At 63.0% G+C, this 19,591-nt stretch overlaps 8 protein-coding genes across 8 annotated transcripts; 6 read left to right on the forward strand and 2 right to left on the reverse strand.

Annotated features, from left to right (window-relative positions):
* Positions 1-621: 621 nt before the first annotated feature.
* ytcJ_2 (Putative amidohydrolase YtcJ) lies at positions 622-8,583 on the reverse strand (the record flags this gene model as incomplete). The annotated part of the gene is made up of 6 exons (XM_062771894.1): positions 622-1,458; positions 1,495-1,989; positions 2,035-2,235; positions 6,940-7,731; positions 7,811-8,326; positions 8,377-8,583. The coding sequence occupies 6 exons, from the start codon at positions 8,581-8,583 to the stop codon at positions 622-624; spliced, it is 3,048 nt and encodes a 1,015-aa protein (XP_062627876.1).
* mtr_9 (N amino acid transport system protein) lies at positions 2,825-4,434 on the forward strand (the record flags this gene model as incomplete). Its single annotated transcript, XM_062771892.1, has 4 exons — positions 2,825-3,143; positions 3,202-3,366; positions 3,411-3,655; positions 3,715-4,434. The coding sequence occupies 4 exons, from the start codon at positions 2,825-2,827 to the stop codon at positions 4,432-4,434; spliced, it is 1,449 nt and encodes a 482-aa protein (XP_062627877.1).
* LOC62_04G005363 (uncharacterized protein) lies at positions 4,864-6,769 on the forward strand (the record flags this gene model as incomplete). Its single annotated transcript, XM_062771893.1, has 6 exons — positions 4,864-5,159; positions 5,196-5,235; positions 5,275-5,749; positions 5,788-6,119; positions 6,155-6,427; positions 6,464-6,769. 6 exons carry the CDS (start codon positions 4,864-4,866, stop codon positions 6,563-6,565), a joined length of 1,518 nt encoding a protein of 505 aa, XP_062627878.1. The 3' UTR covers positions 6,566-6,769.
* A 1,893-nt stretch (positions 8,584-10,476) lies between the features above and the next one.
* stcW (Putative sterigmatocystin biosynthesis monooxygenase stcW) lies at positions 10,477-12,261 on the reverse strand (the record flags this gene model as incomplete). The annotated part of the gene is made up of 1 exon (XM_062771895.1): positions 10,477-12,261. One exon carries the CDS (start codon positions 12,259-12,261, stop codon positions 10,477-10,479), a length of 1,785 nt encoding a protein of 594 aa, XP_062627879.1.
* Positions 12,262-13,911: 1,650 nt separating this feature from the next.
* LOC62_04G005366 (uncharacterized protein) lies at positions 13,912-15,913 on the forward strand (the record flags this gene model as incomplete). The annotated part of the gene is made up of 8 exons (XM_062771896.1): positions 13,912-14,018; positions 14,064-14,270; positions 14,315-14,408; positions 14,448-14,536; positions 15,081-15,482; positions 15,523-15,622; positions 15,660-15,857; positions 15,902-15,913. The coding sequence occupies 8 exons, from the start codon at positions 13,912-13,914 to the stop codon at positions 15,911-15,913; spliced, it is 1,209 nt and encodes a 402-aa protein (XP_062627880.1).
* A 383-nt stretch (positions 15,914-16,296) lies between these two features.
* Positions 16,297-16,942, forward strand: LOC62_04G005367 (uncharacterized protein; the record flags this gene model as incomplete). The annotated part of the gene is made up of 2 exons (XM_062771897.1): positions 16,297-16,781; positions 16,825-16,942. The coding sequence occupies 2 exons, from the start codon at positions 16,297-16,299 to the stop codon at positions 16,940-16,942; spliced, it is 603 nt and encodes a 200-aa protein (XP_062627881.1).
* Positions 16,943-17,393: 451 nt separating this feature from the next.
* Positions 17,394-17,963, forward strand: LOC62_04G005368 (uncharacterized protein; the record flags this gene model as incomplete). Its single annotated transcript, XM_062771898.1, has 3 exons — positions 17,394-17,629; positions 17,665-17,758; positions 17,799-17,963. 3 exons carry the CDS (start codon positions 17,394-17,396, stop codon positions 17,961-17,963), a joined length of 495 nt encoding a protein of 164 aa, XP_062627882.1.
* Positions 17,964-18,301: 338 nt separating this feature from the next.
* bag_0 (IgA FC receptor) lies at positions 18,302-19,384 on the forward strand (the record flags this gene model as incomplete). Its single annotated transcript, XM_062771899.1, has 3 exons — positions 18,302-19,050; positions 19,088-19,178; positions 19,220-19,384. The coding sequence occupies 3 exons, from the start codon at positions 18,302-18,304 to the stop codon at positions 19,382-19,384; spliced, it is 1,005 nt and encodes a 334-aa protein (XP_062627883.1).
* Between the last annotated feature and the right edge of the window lie 207 nt (positions 19,385-19,591).

A 19,591-nucleotide genomic window follows, 5' to 3' on the forward strand; every position in this document is an offset into this window, starting at 1 on the left:
AGTCGTCGCTGCCCCAGCCGGTCCTCCACGGGGCCCGATAGCTGAAGGTCGTGGTGGTCGTGGACTGGCTGATGTCAGGTGGCCGAAGAATGGCGGTGTTCGGCGTTGTGCCAAGAGACTTCGGACATGACCGACGAGAGCTGGAGGAGCTCCATCACACTGGCTTGTCAACAAGGCTTCATCTACCGCGCGCGCACGACATCGGACAACTAACAGGACGGAAGTGCAGCGGAGAGCAGCGACAGCAGGGCTCGAGCCGACACTCGCCTCGGGTTACCGAGTGTCTCGGCCGTGTTGCGTGTCGGCAACGGTTAATGATGCTCCAGGACGGCAACTCCGAGGCACCTGGTGCCCCTCTGTTTCGGCCATTTGGCTAGACAGCACCGCGTACCCCTCCATCCTCGACGCGATCATCTCCAATGCAGACGACGAGCCGCTCGCGGTACTCCTGCACATGTCGCGCCGTCTGCGAGCGCGCGCGAAGGCAAAGCTGCTCCAGCACGCTGGGCTGCGCCCGGTCGGCCGAGCTCGATGACAAGATACACACACATCCTGGGCAACTGACCTCGCTACCCTCCCAGCGGGAACGGTGGCGAGGCCAAGTACACACAAACATGCATTCTATCGCAGCGCCTTGGGGGGGTACGTCCACCGCCCGCCCAGCATAGTAGCGTACACCTTGACGCGGCGCATCCCCTCGGCGTCGAGGGTCAACGGATCCGCATCGACGATGATCAAGTCTGCGCGCTCGCGCTCGCGCAGCTCTACCCGTCCACTCCACGTGCTCGCCGCGAAGGCCTGCGCGGCGCCCAGCCTCTCCTGCGGCTCGTACACCTCGCCGAATCCCTCACGCGACATGGCGCACGCCATCGCCTCCCACGGCTGGATGGGGCTCACGGGCGTGTCGCTGCCGAAGCGCAGCCTGATCCCCGCTTTCAGCAGGGTGCGGTAGGGGAACGACAGGTGCTCGCGTCCTGCCCAGCGCGCGTGTGCGAGCTGGATGTCCTCGACGAGGTGCCGCGGCTGTACACTGGCGGTCAGGCCGAGCCTCGCGAAGCGCGGCACTTCCGGCGCGTCGACGAGCATCGCGTGCTCGATCGTGCTGCCGCCAAGTGGCGGGTACCCGAGGCTTGCGTGCCGCTCCAGCGCGTCGAGGACAAGCGACAGCGCCTCGTCCCCGATCGCGTGGACAGCCAGCCGCAGCCCCGACGCCGTGGCCTTGAGGCACAGCTCGTCGATCTCCGCCGGGGTGTAGTTGAGTGCTCCGCGGTTACACGTGTTCGTGTACGGCGCCTTGCAGTACGCCGTCATGGACGACAGCGCGCCGTCCGTGATGATCTTGAATGGGCCGACGGAGACTAGGTCGTTGGTACCGGGGACTGCTTCGCCAGTGTGGTATCCCCGCCCGATGGCGTCGTCGAGGTGTTGAGCGTAGAATCCGATATGTACGCGAAGTGCCTTCCATCAGCTCGACTGAAGGCCCACGCGACTCACATCAAAGCCCTTGGCACAGCGGCGCTGCCACGGCCCCACGTTGGCCGCCATCTCGAGGTCGACAACCTCCGTTACGCCGAGCGCGGCGACGTCCCTCGCCAACTCCCCAACCCACGCGTCCACCTCGTCGACGTCGGCCATCTCACCAAGCTTGATGCTCAGCGCGAACGCGTCCCCCTCTACCAGGAGCCCGTCGGCCGGGTCGAGACCGACGAGCGCAAGCGCGGCCGAGTTAGCGACGCAGCTGTGGTTCCCGAAGAAGAAGAGCACGAGCGGCTTCTGGGGCGACATGGCATCGAGGGCGGCGCGGTTGAGGAGTGCGGCGTCGGGCAGACCGGCGCGCACTGTCGTCCCGACGAAACACGCGCCGTCGTGCTCGTCCAATGCGCGCCCTACGGCGCGGAGCACCTCAGACGCGGTCGCATGCGACGCCAGGCTGAGCCGGCGCGCGTTGATCGCCGTCTTCGTGAAGTGCGTGTGCCAGTCGATGAGGGACTGGGTTGTCAGGGAGAGACAGGAAGAAGGAGGCGAGGGGCTTACTGGCGCGACCCACCCTCCGCGCACGTCGAGGACCTCCGCCCCACGCTCGGGCACGATCAAGCCCTGCGTGATGGTGACTACGACCCCGGCCTCAATGAGGAGGGAGTATGGCCCGCGGGGGTATCCGACGACGTTGGCGTTCGTGAGGAGTGTCTGTGGTGGTGCCGGTGCGATAGTCATGGCTGCTGGCGGTGGCGTGGGCTCCGGCGTCGGCGTGGGGCCTTATACCCCGTTCTGTGTTCCCCACTTGGCCCACCGCGGCCCGATCCCGACCTCGCGGGGTCGCCAAGGCTCGGCGTAGTTGGCAACGCGGAGACATCCTGTCGTCTGGGAGGGATGTGGAGCTCGCCGGGGTGCTTATCGTCGTGTATCGAGCGTGTATCGTCGTACAAGGAGCTGTCGAAACACGAGTACCGGCCCATTGACAACCTTGCCGAAGGCCTCAGGGCCATGCCGAGGTAGGTGCCTCGCTTGTCTCCCGCACAATCTCCCTGCCACATTCCCTGCCACTCGGCAGCGGGGCCACCTCGGCATGATTGCACCTTTTGCTCCATCTCGGCAAGATATGTCACCTCGCCGAGGTTGAGCTGTTCACTAATCTCTCGTACGGATGTCTCCTCTGCTCAACTTCACGCGATAGCATGTTGCTCGCGGCAAACGCTCACGCGACTCCTCGATATCGGACTGTCTGTGCGCGGTGCCCACCGGGGACGAGGAGATAAAGGTCGCCGGGAGTAGCTTGGCTGCATCGGAAGCCCCTCCCGAACGACCGAGAGACAGACACCACAACATGGAGCCCAAACGCGACAACGACACGCCAACCTCCGAGTCCAACCCGACGGACGCCAAGGACATCTACACCACCGCCATCGAGCCCGCAGGCGACGAGAAGCACGCCGCGGCCGAGGCGCTGCCTGACCGGGACGGCGTGTTCGGCGAGCTCGACGACCAGGCGAAAGAGTACCGCTCGCTCACGGCATGGGGCGCCTTCATGATCATGACCAAGGCGAACCTCGGCGTCGGCGTGCTCGCTATTCCTGGCGTGTTCCACAGCGTCGGCCTGGTGCCGGGGTACGTGCTCATTATCGGCCTGTGTGCGATGATGACCTGTGAGTGGCTTGCGGCGCTGTGCTGCACCGTTGTGGACCACGAGCTGACGCCGCCCAGTCGCGGTCAGCTACATCGGCCCCTTCAAGCGCCGCCACCCCGAATGCTACTCGGTCGCGGACGCGCTCTACCTCGTCTGGGGCCCAGCCGGGCGCGATATCATGGCGTTCCAGTTCTGCATAGGCAAGATCTCGGCCATTGCGAGTTTCCTCGTCTCGATCGCTAGTAAGTCGCTACTGGCGGTTAGTGTGGGCAAGCTAACGCCTCAGCCTGCCTCAACGCCATCACGGTGCACGGCGCCTGCACGGCCGTCTTCATCGCCGTCGCTGCCGTCGTGGGCTTCTTGCTGTCCTCCATCCGCACGCTGCACAAGGTATCCTGGCTCGCGTGGGTCGGCGTCGTGTCCATCTCGGTCGGGCTGCTCGTCGTCACTATCGCCGTTGGGATCCAGGACCGCCCCGCGGCGGCGCCGCGCACCGGTCCGTGGGACAAGGACCTGCGTATCTTTGCCAACGTGAGTGAAGCGCCAGACAAGCGACGCAAGGCAACGCAGGCAATGCTGACACCTCCCAGCCCTCATTCACCCAATGCATCTCGTCCATCACGACCATCATCTTCAGCTACTCTGCCACGCCGACCTTCTTCTCCGTCCTGTGCGAGATGAAGGAGCCGCGCAAGTACCAGCGCGTGATGCTCGCGTCGCAGGGGCTCATGTGCGTCATCTACCTCGTCATCGGCACGCTCTTCTACTACTACTGCGGGCAGTACGTCTCGTCGCCTAGTCTTGGATCAGCAGGTCCGCTCACGAAGCGCATCTCGTACGGCCTCGTCCTGCCTGCGCTCCTCGTGTCCCTCTGTATCTGGACCCACATCATCGCCAAGTTTCTCTTCGTGCGCATCCTCTTCGGGACGTACGACCTCACCCACCCGACCAAGAAGCACTACATCGTGTGGCTGAGCATCAACTTTGTCTCCACGCTCCTCGGGTACTTGTTCGCCTCGGCCATCCCCATCTTCAGCGTCATCGTCAGCTTCATCGGCGCCACCTGCTCCACGCCCGGCACGCTCCTCCCCTTCCCCATCATGTGGTGGCACGACGAGTGGCGCCGCAGGCCGTGGGCCGAGCGCAAGCCCAAGCTCGCCACCGCGATCGTCTACCTTACCATGGTGCTCTTCGCCTGCACGATCATCGTGTCGGGCACGTACAGCTCGATCAAGCAGATCATCAATGCCAAGGCGACCAACGGGCCGTGGACGTGCGCCGACAACTCGAACTCGGTGCCGAAGAAGTAGTAAAGTGTGGAGCTGGCAATTGGGGTGGGTGGATGAGGAAGTGGCGGGCCAACGTCCGTCTGGGGATGCTCTGGGGAGTCTTGGGCAGAGGTCAATAGTTGTTTAGGCAGTCAGAATGAATGGAAAGCAGTTGTCGAGGTTGCTTGCATCTTGTTGTTGCATCTCGCCCTCGTCGCCGCGGCAATTGCCGGTTAAACGGAGATAGCCGCCACGAGCCGACAAGCCGAACAATCTCCCCCCCCTCACCCTCAACCCCCGTCCTCAGCCCCACCGCGTCTCGTCTTGTCGTTGTCCACTCACTCTCCACACTCTTCACAGTCATGAGCAGCGCGGACCCAGAACCGAGCTCACTCGCCGGGCCGTCCCGCCGCCCACGCCAGCGCACATTCACGGGGTGCTTCACCTGCCGGCAGCGCAAGGTGAAATGTGATGAGGCCAAGGTGGGTTGCTTCGTCGCAACGCAGAGCTGACTGGACACAGCCGCGGTGCTCGAACTGCGCACGGCGAAAGGGGAGAGAGTGCGAGTATCCCCTCCAAAGCAGCAGCTTGCATCAGCCCGACCCGCAACTCGTTGTCCTTACCCCGCGCCGGCGAAGCCCGTCCCCGGCGCCCATCGCACACGAGCTGTACCAGCCCTACCTGGCCGCGCAGTACCGCAAGGAGATAATCGACCGCATGGTCGTCGGCCTACTTGACGCCGAGCTGAAGAGCCAGCGCATGCTGAGGTATGCCGTTTGTGGTCGCGAGCACGCTGACGCAAGCCACCGGCGGCCATCACTCGCGGACAACATTCTCTCCAAGGTAGGTCCGACCACCCCACGACCGCTGATCGCGACCCAGCTCCCCGTGCCGCCCGAGTCCCCAGCGCACAGCCTGCTCCAATACCTCCTCTCGACGCTCCGGCGGTCCTTCGACGCGGTCGACGTGGACCCGGACGCGCGGCTCGCGTGCTCCGCGGCTGCGTTCTTCGCGGGCTCGCTGGGCCAGCCGCTGTCCCTCCCGCACGGGCACTTCAACGTCCTCCAGCTCGAGTACATGCACAAGGTGCGGTCTGAGGCTGCAGCCGCACCCGCGACTGGCCGATTGGCCGCGACGAACGTCACGCTCCTGCTGAGCCAGATGCTCGACCGCACGCCCGGGAAATGGCGCGGCCAGCTCCGCGCGACTACCGAGTGGGCGATCAGTCGCGGCGGTACGGGGTGGGTGCTGGGCGTCGCGCCGCCTGCTATGGGCTTCTCGGGGCCGCGCAAGGAGATCCTGCATCCGCTGCCTATCGCTCTGAGCGCGGACTTTAACGCTGCGCTCAGTGTCTTCGGTGAGCTATCGTGCCAGCGCGCCTAGCTGACCACCTAGCGAGCCTGACCGACGGGTCGCTCCCGATCCAGATCATGCCTGGCCCACGACACGCCTGGCTTCTTCAGTCGCGCGCCCTCCAGCTCGACCTCGCGCCCTCGATGCCAGACTTCTTCGAGTCGATGCTCGGCATGCCCCGCGTGCTGGTCCTGTGCCTCGCCAACGCCGTGTCGCTTGTTTCCCAGCGGCAGGCGGCGAGCGAGCAGCAGCAGTCCGACGTGGTCAAAGACCAGCTAGAGCACGAGGCGGCGACACTAAGGATGGAGCTGGAGCATATTTGGCCGGTGCGACTCGCGGCGCGGCAGGACCCACGGAGGATCCAGTATGGCGGGGTAGGTTGTCGCGATGTGGGCGCGCTGACACGCAGCAAATCTGGCGCCTGGCGATCCTCATTCTCGTCATCCACAAGGCACAGGGGTTCTCCACAGCATCGGCGGACCTCAGCGGCGCTGTTACGGCGATCCTAGAGCTGCTGTCCGAAGCAGCCGTCGACGGGACAGGGTTGAGCGGGTGGCTTTGGCCGGTGCTGCTGGCAGCCTGTGCCACCCGTGATGCCAAGCAGCGGGCGGCGCTGAGGGACCTACTGCCGTTGTGTACGAGCTCGGTGGGGCAGCTTGATCACTCGGACGTGGCCAACACTGTGGGTTTGAGTACCAAGCCTCAGCTAACCCGCCAGATCCTCGACACAGTCTACACTCACCACGACGCCGGCGACCCAGACTACCATGTGCGAGAGGCGATCCACGACCACCCCGACATCGACGTTATCCTCCTGTAGCCTGCAGCGGTTACAGGCGGCATCCCAGCGCGCCCCGCGACCGGGGCGACGAATCGATGCCAGCGGGGAATGTTGTAATCGCCGCAATGTTGGTGCGAGGCCTTATCGCCTAGCGTGGGATCGACGGGCATGAGTCTCAATGCGATGACGCTGGTGGCACCGGCGTCGTCACACGTTACAACCCTTCGGGCCGCGAGCGCCGATGTGTGGAGTGGCGAGGTGGTACAACCAGCAGCAGCAGCAGCAGCAGCAGCAGTAGCAGCGTTCTCAAGGCTGCCGCTAGGCTCGGCCGATTCTGCTCGCCAATTCTGCTCGCCACTATCATACATGTTTTACAACTCCACCTCGCCGCCCCCCGACTACAGCTCCTTGACGCGATGCGTCCAATTTCCGCCCAGCATAGTGCCGAGCACTTTGACGGCGCGCATCTCCTCGGCGCCGGCCCCCAGCGGGTCGGCATCTATGAGGATGAGGTCGGCGCGCTCGCCCTCCGAGACGTGTCCACGCCCGTTCCACGTGCTGGCCGCGAAGGCTTCGGCGCCCGTGAGACATTCTTGTGGCTGGTAGCTTGCGCGGCTCATCGCGCACGCCATGGCGACCCACGGCTGGATGGGCACCTCGGGCTCGCCGGACCCGAAGCGGAGCGGCAGGCGCGCGCTCTGCAGCGACCGGTAGGGCCATGTTCGGCCTTCCCTGCCCCTCCAGAGCGCGTGGGCAATCGGCGCGTCGTGCACCATGCGCGTTGGGGATACGCTGGCAGCGAGTCCCAACGCCGCGGCGCGCGGCACCTCGAGTGCGTCGACCAGCGCTGGATGCTCGATCGTGCTCCCTGGCAAAGGGTCGGTCGCGTCCAGCTGGTCGACGACGATGCGCAGCGCTTCGTCCCCCGCCGCGTGGACGGCGACCTGCAGCCCTGCTTCGGTTGCCTTCGTACACAGTGTGCCGATAGCATCTGGAGGATGGTATAGCTTGCCGCGCGACGTCGTATTGGAGTATGGCTGCTTGCAGTACGCCGTCATGTGGGCCAGCGTGCCGTCGGCGACGAGGTGGAAAGGCCCGACGGTAATCAGGCCGTGCGTGCCCTCGATGGGTTCATTCGCGGAGTGCCGCTTTTGTATCGCCTCATCGAGGTACTCCGGCGAGATGGTGCATTTCACCCGCAGTGTCTGTTGTCATCGTCAATGTCAGCTGCTGCGCGGCTATGTATGCTGCTCGCTTGCTCGCTTGCTCGTACTCTCAACGCACGCTAAACTGTTTTGGGCCGCATCTGCGCTTCCAGTCATCCTCGTTGTCGGCCATCTCAAAGTCGACAATCTGCGTGATGCCCAAAGCGGCAACATGGGCAGCGAGGTCGCCGACCCAGTTATCGACAACGTACGGGTCCGCAATCTCCATCAGGCGCGCCGAGAGCGCCGCCGCGTCCGCGCGCGAGCAGTACCCGTGTGGATGGGTATCGTGGCCGAACCCGCCGAGCCGCAGCATGCGCGTGTTGGCGACGCACCGCCCGTCGGTGAAGTAGAGCGCCACGGGCTTGGTGCTGCACATTGCGTCTAGGGTCGACCGGTTCAGGATCGCCGCGTCGGCCCACGCGCCTGGCCGGATACCGACCGCGACAAACGTGCCGCACTCGTCGTACTCTGGGCTCCGGAGCGCGACGTTGACCACCTTGAGCGCGACCGCGGCAGAGGGGTAGCCCGTCAGGCTGAGCCGGCGGGCGTGGACGGCGGCCGAGGTGAAATGTGTATGCCAGTCTACTAGGCTCTGAGGGGGGTGTGAGCGAGGTCGTTGTCTGCAGGCAGCTAGCTACTCACCGGCGCAATCCATGCCCCTCGCACATCCACCACCTGCATGTCCGTTTCTGGGACCACGAGCCCGCGGCTCACGATGGCCACGCGCCCGCCCAGCACGAGCACGGAATACACCCCTGGCGGCCATCCGACGACGTTGGCGTTGATAAAGAGCGTTTGTGGGCTGGCGAACGGCGCATTCGAGTCGGGGTTCGCTATTGGCATGGTCATTGGGGAGGGGAGGCAGCCCCGCGTGTGATGCATCGTCTCCACCTATGTACTGCTTTTGCATGCAGCTTGCTTGCGCCGGAAGGATGCTGCGAGCGAGCCCTCGTAGTGGCCGTGGTGGCTCACTCGGTCGGCTCTGGCATCGAATATGACGAGTTAGTCGCATGTCCATCACCGAGTAGCCTTTGCCGGACCACATGACTGCTAGCCTGCTGCACTAACCCCGCATTCATCAGGTGCAAGGTCCGATCAAGCAGGCCACAGCCGCAGAGGAGCACGCAGCCAGCAGCAGAGCCAGTCGTCATGATGCATGCAGAGCAGCAGAGCGCTAGCCATAGGGGGTTATCAACTCGCGCCCGGCACACCGACGGCACCCGCGCCACGCACAAACCTGAGTGAGGCACGCAGCACTGGGGCCCATTGCCGAGTTGTTTCCATGCCCTCTCGTCATGCTGCAGGAGTTGGCCTCCTCTGCTCCGGGGCCGCTGGATGCTGAACATGCACACAGCTAGGCCAAACAGGCGCATGTTATCTGCCCCACACGGGCCTTGGGCCCCAGACGTGCTCCCCGGACGGCCCCAGACCCAGGGGGTCGGTACGAAGCGACGATCCCGACGACCATGGCGACGAGGAGTCGCGAGTGTCTCGCATCGCTTCCTCGCCGGCAAGGAGCAGAAGCACTCAAGCAAGCACACGCACACACGCCCACCTCGCTTCTTCTCGAGAACCCCGCCCCGAGCGCCGCGAGCCGGCGGTACGAGTCACAAGGGCGGCATGCTAGAGTAGAGCCGCCTCGGTGGATTCGTTCGCCCGGAGCCACAGCAGAGCTCGGTGGAAATCGATGACAGCAGCAAGGTTGCAGGAGGGTTGGCTGCTAGCAGCGCTAGTGAGTGACGTCCGCCCAAGCAACCCACCATCCCCAGCCCCACACAAATACAACCCCACATTGACGAGTCAGGCGAGGCATCGTTTCGCGAACAAACGCAATGGCGAGCGAGGGTGTGTTAGTGAGCACTTGGTTGCCCCACACCTCATAGGCATTCGAGCGAGCTCGTCATTGAAGAAGGAAAAGGTTTCGCAGTCAGCGGTCAGAAAACGGAGCTTGGCCGCGGCGTAGTGTTGTCGTTCACACCAGAAGCTATTCTAGTCGCCGTGGCACTGCGAGCCTCGCATACACCACACCACATACCACCTACTCCTCGCCATCACCATCCATCGCGAGCGCCACGGAATGGATGGAGTGCATGCGCAGCTGGTGGAGGCAGCCCATACCAGCCGCTTGGCATCTCGCTTGGGCTGGCTGGGCCATGGAAACAATGGCTGGCGGTCTGACACGACACACCCCCGCGTATCGCCTACCGCCTCCCCCCCTTCGGCTATGTACGTAGTCTGGACCTGGGCTCCGGTTTCCGAGTGCACGGAAACGAGCCCCGAAGGGTGTAATTCTCCGACCACAGCACAAGCAAGATGCATGCGGCAGGTGAGATCCTGGCCATTGTCCGCGGAACATTGTGGCCGCAGACGTCGACGCTGAGCGAGGCACACCTGCACGTTTCCATCCAGGCAGGCACCCGGCACCATCACCGACCAAGAAGTATCAGGATCAGCAGCTGCCGCAGCCATCTCGTAAGCGGCTAAAGCCGGTCGTGGGGATGGATGCAACCCCAGGGGGAGGGGCTGAAGCCCCACCCCACCACATCTGCTCGAGTTATTCCATTGCATTTGCATAGACCCCGTCTTCGGTACAACCCTTTTATGATGCCACATTACAGAAACGCTTGGCAGGAGTTGTTGCTTACCCGCCAGCAGCCTAGTTTGAAACAGCCAACAGAACGCACGCACGCACGCGCAGGAGGTGACGAGGGCTGGCCTCGGTTACGCCGACCGGCCCCCTTCCTAGAAGTTGTATAGCTCGTGCAGGGGCGTCTGGTCGGTCGCCGTCGGGATGACAATGTTGTCCGCGTCCACCTTCGGCACATACCATGACCAGTCGCCGCCATGCAGCTCGGCGTGGGTGCGGCCGTTGCCGATCCAGTTGAAGCGCTCCTTGCCCTGCCGCTCGTCGGGGTATCGCGTCCACTCGAACTCCTCCCAGCAGGGCTGGAGGAGCGCATCGAAGAGGTGGAGCGACGTGCCGCACCAGATGGCGCGCACCTTGCCGTCCTTCGAGCCGTTCTTGTACCAGCTCGAGCAGGGCTGCGTGTGCACAGTGCGCTTGAGGTACTCGTCGAGGTAGGCGGTGAAGTCGATCACGGCGTCGCTGTGCACGCACACCGACTGGTACCGTTCGCGCTGGAGCTTGAAGACGAACCTCAGAATGTGGTCGAGGATCCGCTCGAGCCCGCCGAGGAAGTCGCCGTTGAACGACATGAGCCCCGGCCCAGCAACCGTGAAGTAGTTGGGCATGTCCTCGGCGTGTGCGGTGAGGTATGCGCGCGCCTCCTCCTTGAACAAGGGGGTGCCGTTGCGCCCCTTGACGCTGAAGGACGGGTAGAATGTTGTGTCGAACCCCGTCGCCCAGATGATCGCGTCGTACTCGCGCAGCTTGCCGTCCGCGTCGATGAGCCCCGTGGGCGTCACCTCGGTCACGCTGGAGCGCACGACGTCGACATTGTCGGCCGTGATGGCCTGAAAGTAGCCCACGGCGGGGGTGAGTCGGCGGCACCCGATCGACCACTTGGGCAGGAAGAGTGGAAGCAGCTCGGGCTTCTTGGCGAGCTTCTCCGTCGTCATCTGGACGTACAGCGCCTCGGCCGCCTCGCGGTGCGGGGACACGATCTCCGTGATTCCGTCCGTGAACATCTTGTTGGTCGTGTTGAGAATCGCCTTGCGGTGCTTCTGCACCTCGTCGGGGCTGGTGCGGAACGTTTCCTTATGCTCGTCCGTGTAGTGCGGGTTGGCGAAGCGCGGGTCGTCGCTCGTGAGCGCCTGCATAAAGTCGAGCCCCCACTGCTCGGCGCGCGCGTCGGCGCCGAACGGCGTCACGACCCACGTCTCGGAGCGGATGTACTGGTCGACATGGGCCGCCTCCTTCTGGATCTCGGGCAGGATCTGGAGCGACGACGAGCCGGCGCCGACGAGCGCCACGCGCTGCCCCTTGAACTCGCTTGTCGGGGTCTTGTTCCACGTCGCCGAGTGGAACTGGCGGCCCTTGAAGCTCTCCATGCCCTTGAGCTTTGGCGTGCTCGGCTGCGAGAGCAGCCCCGAGCCGTTGATGAGCACGGGCGCCGAGTCCTTGAACTTCTCGCCGGTGTTCACGTCCTCGAGCTCGAGCTCCCACTCGGCTTTGGCCTCGTTCCACGTGGCGCTCAGCACGCGCGTGTTGAAGCGTGTGATGTCGCGGATGTTGGTCTTGGACGCAGCGAACTCGGCATACCGCTGGCAGTCGGCCCCGGGCGCCTGGAAGCGCGACCACCCGCTCCACGGCGCCCAGGACAAAGTGTACCCGTGCGAAGGCACATCGCACGCCACGCCGGGATATGTGTTGTTGTACCAGGTGCCCCCGACGTCCGGGTTGCGCTCGTACACCACCGGCTTGATGCCAAGCCCGTACTGCTGGATGCGGGCGGCGAAGTGGATGCCGAGCAGGCCCGCCCCGATAAAGATGACCTTGTACTCGCGGCACTCGCGGATGGCGTGCCCCTCGCGCGGAGGAGGTGGGGGTTGTGTCGTGTCGCCCATGCTGCTTGCTTGCTGGATTGTGGGGATAGCTGGCGGAGGGGTGGCCAGGCCAGCAAGGTCATGGGGATGCGTTATATACCTCGCCCCCGGCGCTGAGATGACTAGCCCCGGCACACACGGGAACCCGTCAATGACATAGCCGCGCGTCAGGTGACATTGTCGGGCACCAACTGACTGTCTCGCTGTCTCGCTCTCGTGCCGAGGTCGCCGCTAATGTGCCAAAGTGGAATCTGGGCGCGGTGGGCCCCGGTTGCCCCCTGACCCGGGCCCCATTCGATTCCCATCAGCTGGAACGCCGCCGGCAAAGAGTGGGCAGTGGATGATAAACTGTCAGATTGCTGAGGTGATGAGGTGAGATTTTGGCCGTGCGTTTATCTGGCCACCCAGCAAAGAGACGACGTACCATGCAACCATAGTCATGACGCGGCGAACAGCTTAGCTCAGCTCAGGATCGCACCCCCAAGGCTCTGGGGCAACGATCCGAAGTTAGAATCGCCTAAATGTCTTGCAGAGGAGTGGCGAGCGAGACTGCGGGCGAGTGCAGGGAGCAGACGCCACCGGCGGCGGCGGTGGAGAAGGTGGGGGGACAATCGGGACGAGGTGCACGGACAATGTGGCGTCCGGCCCGGGTGGCGTGGCCATGTGAGCGCGTCCCGACGACCTCCATCCATCCCATCACTTATACACTCTCCATCACTCAAGACTACAACTCGACGAACTAGGCCTGTTGGGCACTTGTGGAGGTGTGATGGCGGCCTGACTGCAGTGTTTGATGGCGACGAAGTGGCATCTGACATCTGGTGTTCACAACAACGGCGATCACAACAATGGCCATCCATTCATCCATCACTGGCGATCACAACTCACTCTGCTCTACCAGAGCGGTGTGGACACGCCTGAGTCTTGGTACGAGGACTACTTCTACGGCAACTTCCGTACCCGCGACCTCGGCGAGTATGCCGAGGCGGGCTATCCTCATGCCCGCATCCGCGAGCTGTGACGGTCTCCTAAGCTTTTGTCTCTCTGCCATTCGGTAATACCTGCATATTCTGATACCCCTTGTCATATCGGCTGTGATGCATTTCTCGTCCATCCGATGCTCCACAATGAGCTACGAGCACGCTTCAATAGCCCAGGTCTGGCCATGTCTGGTGCATGGTTTGAACTGATCGGAGCAGTGCAGTGCAGACAGACGGCTGCTGGCTTGTTGTTGTGCCGAGGCTGGTGTTATTCTGTTGGTGTGGCAGTCATTGTGCTGCGTTCCAACCATTGTGTGGCACATTGCCTGCATTATGTGTCCATGGTTCACTTACTGTATGATGAGGCCAAAGTCCCCAACAAACCCGGATGCCCGTCCCCGAAAAGAGGCGTGCGATAATGCAATGCGCGATTCGTCCTCCTCCATATTGTCGAGTGATGAGGCACGGCTCAACACAATGTTAACTGCAAGTGAAAGTGGCAGTCCTTGTTGTGTTCATCATCCGACCATCAATCTCGTTCTCGAACATCAGTTGTCTGATGCTGTTCTCCCGACTGTACATTGTGCTGCCTCGTCTCAGAACGATGCATCGTCCTTCACGCAGAAGCAGTATAAAGACACCTCCTGCATCTGCTCGTCCTCGCCAACCACCTCAACTAGCAAACCGCAACATGTCTCTCGACGGCAGGCCCATCATGGGCTGGACCAGCCACGGCCTGTACCGCTACCCCATCCAGAACGAGGCCGAACTGGACCCGGAATACACCTCCTCCGAGGGGTGCGCGGGTGACTCAGACTCGGACGGCGACGCCTCCACCGCCAGTACGCCGATGGACGAGGACCTCGAGTTCGAGCTCAACTACGCCCACGTTGCCGGCGGCGTGCCGCCCGCGAACACGGAGCGTGACCCCATGCTGAGCGACCTCGCTCTCGCTGCGATGCGTTTCGAGAGCGCGCACAACCAGGAGGACTGGGACGCGATTCCTGAAGTGGTGGTGGTGCTGAACATCATCTACCAGGTTCTTGCTCGGTGAGTGCGTGGCGCAGTGGCATGTCCCTGACTGAACGCTCCAGTCGCAACAGCCTCCGCGACAGCGGCCTCGGGACCACCCGCTACCCCGTGTGGAAGACGGAGCGCCTGCGTAACATTGACGCCGCCTACGACCGGGTGAGGTTCGGGCTGTGCGGCACCACGACTGAACGCCAGGCCGTCCTGCAGCTCTCGTACGGGAGGAAGAAGCTGCGCCCGCCGCAGGAGGTCGTCCGCGCGCTCGCCTTCGTTGCCCTCGAGGCTACGTACGACGAGGACCTCGACTTTCCTGGCGGATGGCCGAGAGGCGCGCAGGTCAAGCAGGTCAGCCATCCCTACGGCGAGCTGCTGGGGTCTCACTGGGACTTCAGTTGAGCGGTAAGGAAGGCCGCCCTTAGTGATTCGTGTTCATCGGTTATATAGTACTTGCCTTCGTGTCTCGCACATGCATTTCGACTGAAATCAACTTTGGAGGTGTGGACTGGAAGTGGAAGAGCAAGGTTCAAGGCGTGTAGACCAAGGCGGACACATGATTGCAGGACTTCGACGCATACAGGTTCACACAAGGACGGGCCACTGTGAAACAAGTGTGGCCGGTGAAGATCGGTGTCGTCCTCTAACACATCTGACACTGGAACCCCGATCGGCCAGCAACAATACCAGTTTCTCCCAAGCACCGGCACATTCACTTCCCGGTAGCCAGCTCTCAAGGGCATTTAAGCGCCGGTGCTGTTGGGAGTGGCCCGGTCATCGCAACGATACGATGGACATCGACACACGCACCCCCTCCATCCCGTTCCCGACCTCCAGCACCATCCCTGCCCACGTGCCGAGTCGTAAGCGCCGCAAGTCCAAGTATAAGCCCAGCAAGAACAAGCACAGGAACAACGCCGAGAAGCAGGACCCCAGTTATGTCCCGTCCCCGAACGACTCGGCCTCAGACGGCGAGGGGAGCGAGAGCGACGCCCCAGTCCCCGACGAGGTCGACATGCTTAACGCAGACAACACCGCAAACGGCCACCTCTCCGGCGACTATGAGTCCAAGCTCCGCATCCTTTGCGACCCTTTCACGTCGGACCCCCTCGCGAAGGCCATTCTCCTCGCGAAGGACTTGGCGGTGAAGGAGGTGGAGGTGGCGCAGCTGGAGGACGACTGGCGACGTATCAAGGGGACCACCCTGCGCCTGTGTCTCGTTGACGAGGTGCTCCACCTGTGAGCGCATGGTTGATGAACGTGCCGCTCACATTCACAGCCGTGACCAGGCTCGCCGTCGGGGCGCGGGATCCCGCTCTCCCAAGTTTGCCGACTGGATGGCCGCGCGCAAGGCCGACTTTGACGCGGCGTATTCCAAGGTGAGGCGCCACTGGGGGAAAGCTGACACAGACAAAGATGGTGCAGGAACTCCCCCTCAAACAGAATCGCATCGCGCTCGACTACGCCCCGGCGCTTCGACTCTGCATGCTCGCCCTGCAGTGTACCTACATGAGCTGCTTTGACGCCGACGAGCGGTGGCCCGATGACCGGCACGTCGTGATTGAGCTGTCCGAGCTGGGGTCGTACCAGTGGTTCTTTTGGTTTTATCGGCGCGTAGGCCGAGGAGAATCCTGAGACGTTCTGTAGCTGACGTGAAGTATAAAGTATGAATGTGTGTTTTTTGAAGTCCCACAACGATGCCGCCGGCTTGGCATGATGCAAGTGCACAACTCAGCTCGACGAGGAGAATGCGCTGGGACCAGTCACGAATGACGTATTACGACCGTGGTATGCATAATTGAGAGCAACTGATGATAGGATGAACAACACAGACGGTCGCAACTCTGCTTATCCAGGAGAACAATACCGCACAGTCGACCCTCAAACGCACGCGAAAGGTAGTGCCACAAAGGCATGTGGCACGGAGAGATTGTGCCACAGTTGTTTCACCACACGGCTCACGGGCTGCACAGTGCGAAAGAAACAGCGCATAAAGGTTCGTCCTCCCACGGCTCTCCCTCCTCCTTCTCCTCGCCACCCAACCCATCTCCCAATGCCCCCCGACAACACGCCTCCCCGGACCCCGCCCGACGCCGGCCCCGGCCACCCGAGCTCTCCAGTATGGCAAGACGACGAGTCCTTCTCATTCTCATCCGACAGCCTGGACTGGCAACCGCCCGACATGTCCTTCGCCACCTCGCAGGACATCACGGACGACTCGATCGAGCTCCGAACCCCGCCAGGCAGCGACGACGATCCCCACATTCCCCTCCTGAACCACGGCGAGGCGTCCATCGCTTACCCTCTCACCTTCGACGACTGGAGCGACCTCGAAGACGTCTCGTTCGTGAGCGAGGTGCCGACCGAGCCGTACCCCTCTTTCTTCGATCCTGTCGGCAACAACGACCTCGGCGCTGTGATTACGCAGGCGGCTGACCGGGCATCTGACGACGTCATGGACGCTATGAACACGATGGACTTTTCGGGCGTCACGGAGCTCAGTGTGCGGCTGATGGTCGTGTCGGTCGTGCTCGAGATGTAAGAGTCTCGGTGCCTCTGGTCCTGCTGACTACATATTCAGGCGCGACGAATCTCGGCGGTCCGGTCCAGCCGCGACGTTCAACGAGTGGGAGTCTCGCCGGATTCGCCAGTTCAGCGGCGTGTACCGCAAGGCATGTGCCCATACGCTGCCGCGCTGACAAGACACAGGCGCGCAGCGAGGCCGTGTTCACGCTAACCCGCCTCCTGCCTTCCCGAGAGTCAACCTTCCGCCTCATTCGCGTCGCCTTGCAGTCCACCTTCGATGCGAGGGACTCCCTTGAGCCGTGGCCAGGCAGCCAGGAGGCCGACTTCGACGCGGCAGAGCTGGGGGCCTATGCCCCCGACCCGTAGGAGTCACCGCGACTCGAGGCCTCGTCATCGTATGTATACAAGCATGAGAGATATGTAGTTCAAACTGTCAGCGGTATCAACATGCGCCGAGATTGAGGAGCACCACAAGCCGCTCAGTCCATCAGGTGTTTATCCTGGCAGCAGGGACCCTCTCATGTCGACTCTTCCTGACCCCATCACCCGACTGACTTGTATTTAACTCCCCTCCGCCAGCAACATGCAATCTCACCAACCACCACACCACAGCACAACACAACAATGCCCCACTTCCCAAACACCTTCAATGCCATGGACCCGTACAGCACGTACGGGTCCGGCACGGCGCGCCGCGCCGCGCGCGAGACGGTCGCGCGGTTCCAGTCGCCGGCGGTCACGCTTCGCACTGCTGCGGAGCGTGGTGCCGCGCGTGTCAACAATGCCCTCTGCTCGAGCGACTGGAGCGGCGTCACGCCGCTCGAGGTGAACCTCTACATCACGCACCAGGTGCTCCTTGAGTGAGTGCTGTTTGCTACGTCGCTGATAAAAACAGGCGCGACGAGGAGCGTGACGCTGGTGTCAGGCATTACGACTTTGACACCTTCGAGGCAGCGCGCATGGAGCGCTTTGGTGCGGCCTTGATCTGGGTACGTCTGGATGGGACGGAGTATGCTGATGCCATTCCAGGCCCAGAATGCTCCAGTTGACATCGACATGACGGCCGCTCTCGGTCTCTGCCTCATGGCGCTGCAGCACACGCACACCGAGGTGTTCGATTGGCCCCAGGAGAAGTCGGTGCCCTACAATGCTTCTGTGCTCGGCCCCTACATGTTCGTCGAGTGGTGGAACTAGAGCTGCCACGCTGCACTGTATGGCGTACTGCGTACGTATAGCCATGTAGATTTCGTATAGGCCATGTAGATCATATATGAGTTATGTTTGTGTAATCCATTCTCGGTGACATTGTGCAAACAACCGAAGCACATGAGGCCGTGAACTGATGTCGCGGCGATCAAACACACTCGCCCAATCCGCCACATCCTTGTTCACGCACCAACACAACTGCGTCACATCACCCCATGTGCGTCCCCCTTCGCTCTTGACTCGCCAGGCATCCGCCGTGTGTGTTCATAAGCACTGGAGCCACGCCATGCCACTTCAAACCGCTACTCCACTCACCACCTTTCCCCATGGCCACCCCACCAGCCTTCGCAGCAGGCCTACAGCCCCCCCTCTCCGCCATGCGCAGCACGCTCCCCCAGCCCCCGCCTTTCGAATGGCAGCCTACAGAAGTCCCCTTCTACGCCCGCCGCCCGCCGCCGTTCATCCGCGTCCGCGCGCTGGGGCACGTGCTCGCGCGTCTCGGCATGACGGAGGAGGAGGCGCTCGCCATGGGGTCGCGGTACAGCAACTGGTTTATCGAGGCGCTTGAGCGTGGCGAGTGGCGCCGGTTCGCTCCCCAGGGGGTGGTGTACCCACACCAGCCGGTGTACGCCGAGCCGGCGGTTAAGGACGAGCGTGACCGCTCTGCGACTCCCGAACCGCGCGCGGCGGGGGCATACATGTACGACGACGAGCCGCCCGTCAAGCGTGAGCCGCGCTCCCCGAGCCCCGCGGTCAAGGAGGAGCCTGGTGCCCCTTATGTCAAGCAAGAGCGGGCCACGCCAGAGGTCAAGACTCAGCCTGAATCACCAAAGGTCAAGACGGAGCCAGCCTCGCCGAAGGTCAAGTTGGAACCCACCTCGCCAAAAGTCAAGCAAGAGCCCCGCACCCCGCACGCTTCCCCTCCTCCAGTTCCCGCTCGCACCCCAGGTGAAATCATCACCGCAGCAGCCCTACGCGCAGCAGAGGAAGTCAGCGCGTCAATGCTAAGCGGCGACTGGCGCGCCATCACCCCGCAAACAGTGGCCCTGAACATCGTGTATGAAGTGCTGAGCGAGTAAGTTCAGCCCCCCTGTCCCCGCTAACAGACGAAGGCGCGACAGCGTACGCCGCGAGGGAACACGGCGCAGTTTCCGCAAGTGGATGCGCGCGCGTATTGCGTCTATCAAGGCCGCCGCGGAGGATGTAAGTGGAGTCAAGGAGAGGGCCAGGCTGACGACATGCAGGCCGCCACCCTCCCCGCCCCGCCGTGTCCTTTCGACCAGGCCAAGCGTCTCTGCCTCGTCGCGCTCGAGGTCACCTTCTGCCTTGGTCGCGACGCGGCGGACGGCTGGCCGGAGTACGCGCGCCGCCCGTTCGACGTTGCGCGGCTCGGCGCGTATGCCGCGTAGGTGGTTGTAGTCTTGTTTGGGCATGAATCTGTTTGCAGTGATGTGGCACCGGTGCGACGCGTTGCGTTGAGCGACTGCTTGTCCGAGCGAGATGCTGTAGGACGAGGTCGTATATGCACGCAACGGTGAGCTTGTACCCACTCACTTGTCGTGCGCGTGGCACCTTTCGCCACACAACCCCACGCCCTCGCCACATCCATCACCGCG

This window comes from Vanrija pseudolonga, chromosome 4 (genome assembly GCF_020906515.1).
Source record: "Vanrija pseudolonga chromosome 4, complete sequence".
Classification (NCBI taxonomy): domain Eukaryota; kingdom Fungi; phylum Basidiomycota; class Tremellomycetes; order Trichosporonales; family Trichosporonaceae; genus Vanrija; species Vanrija pseudolonga.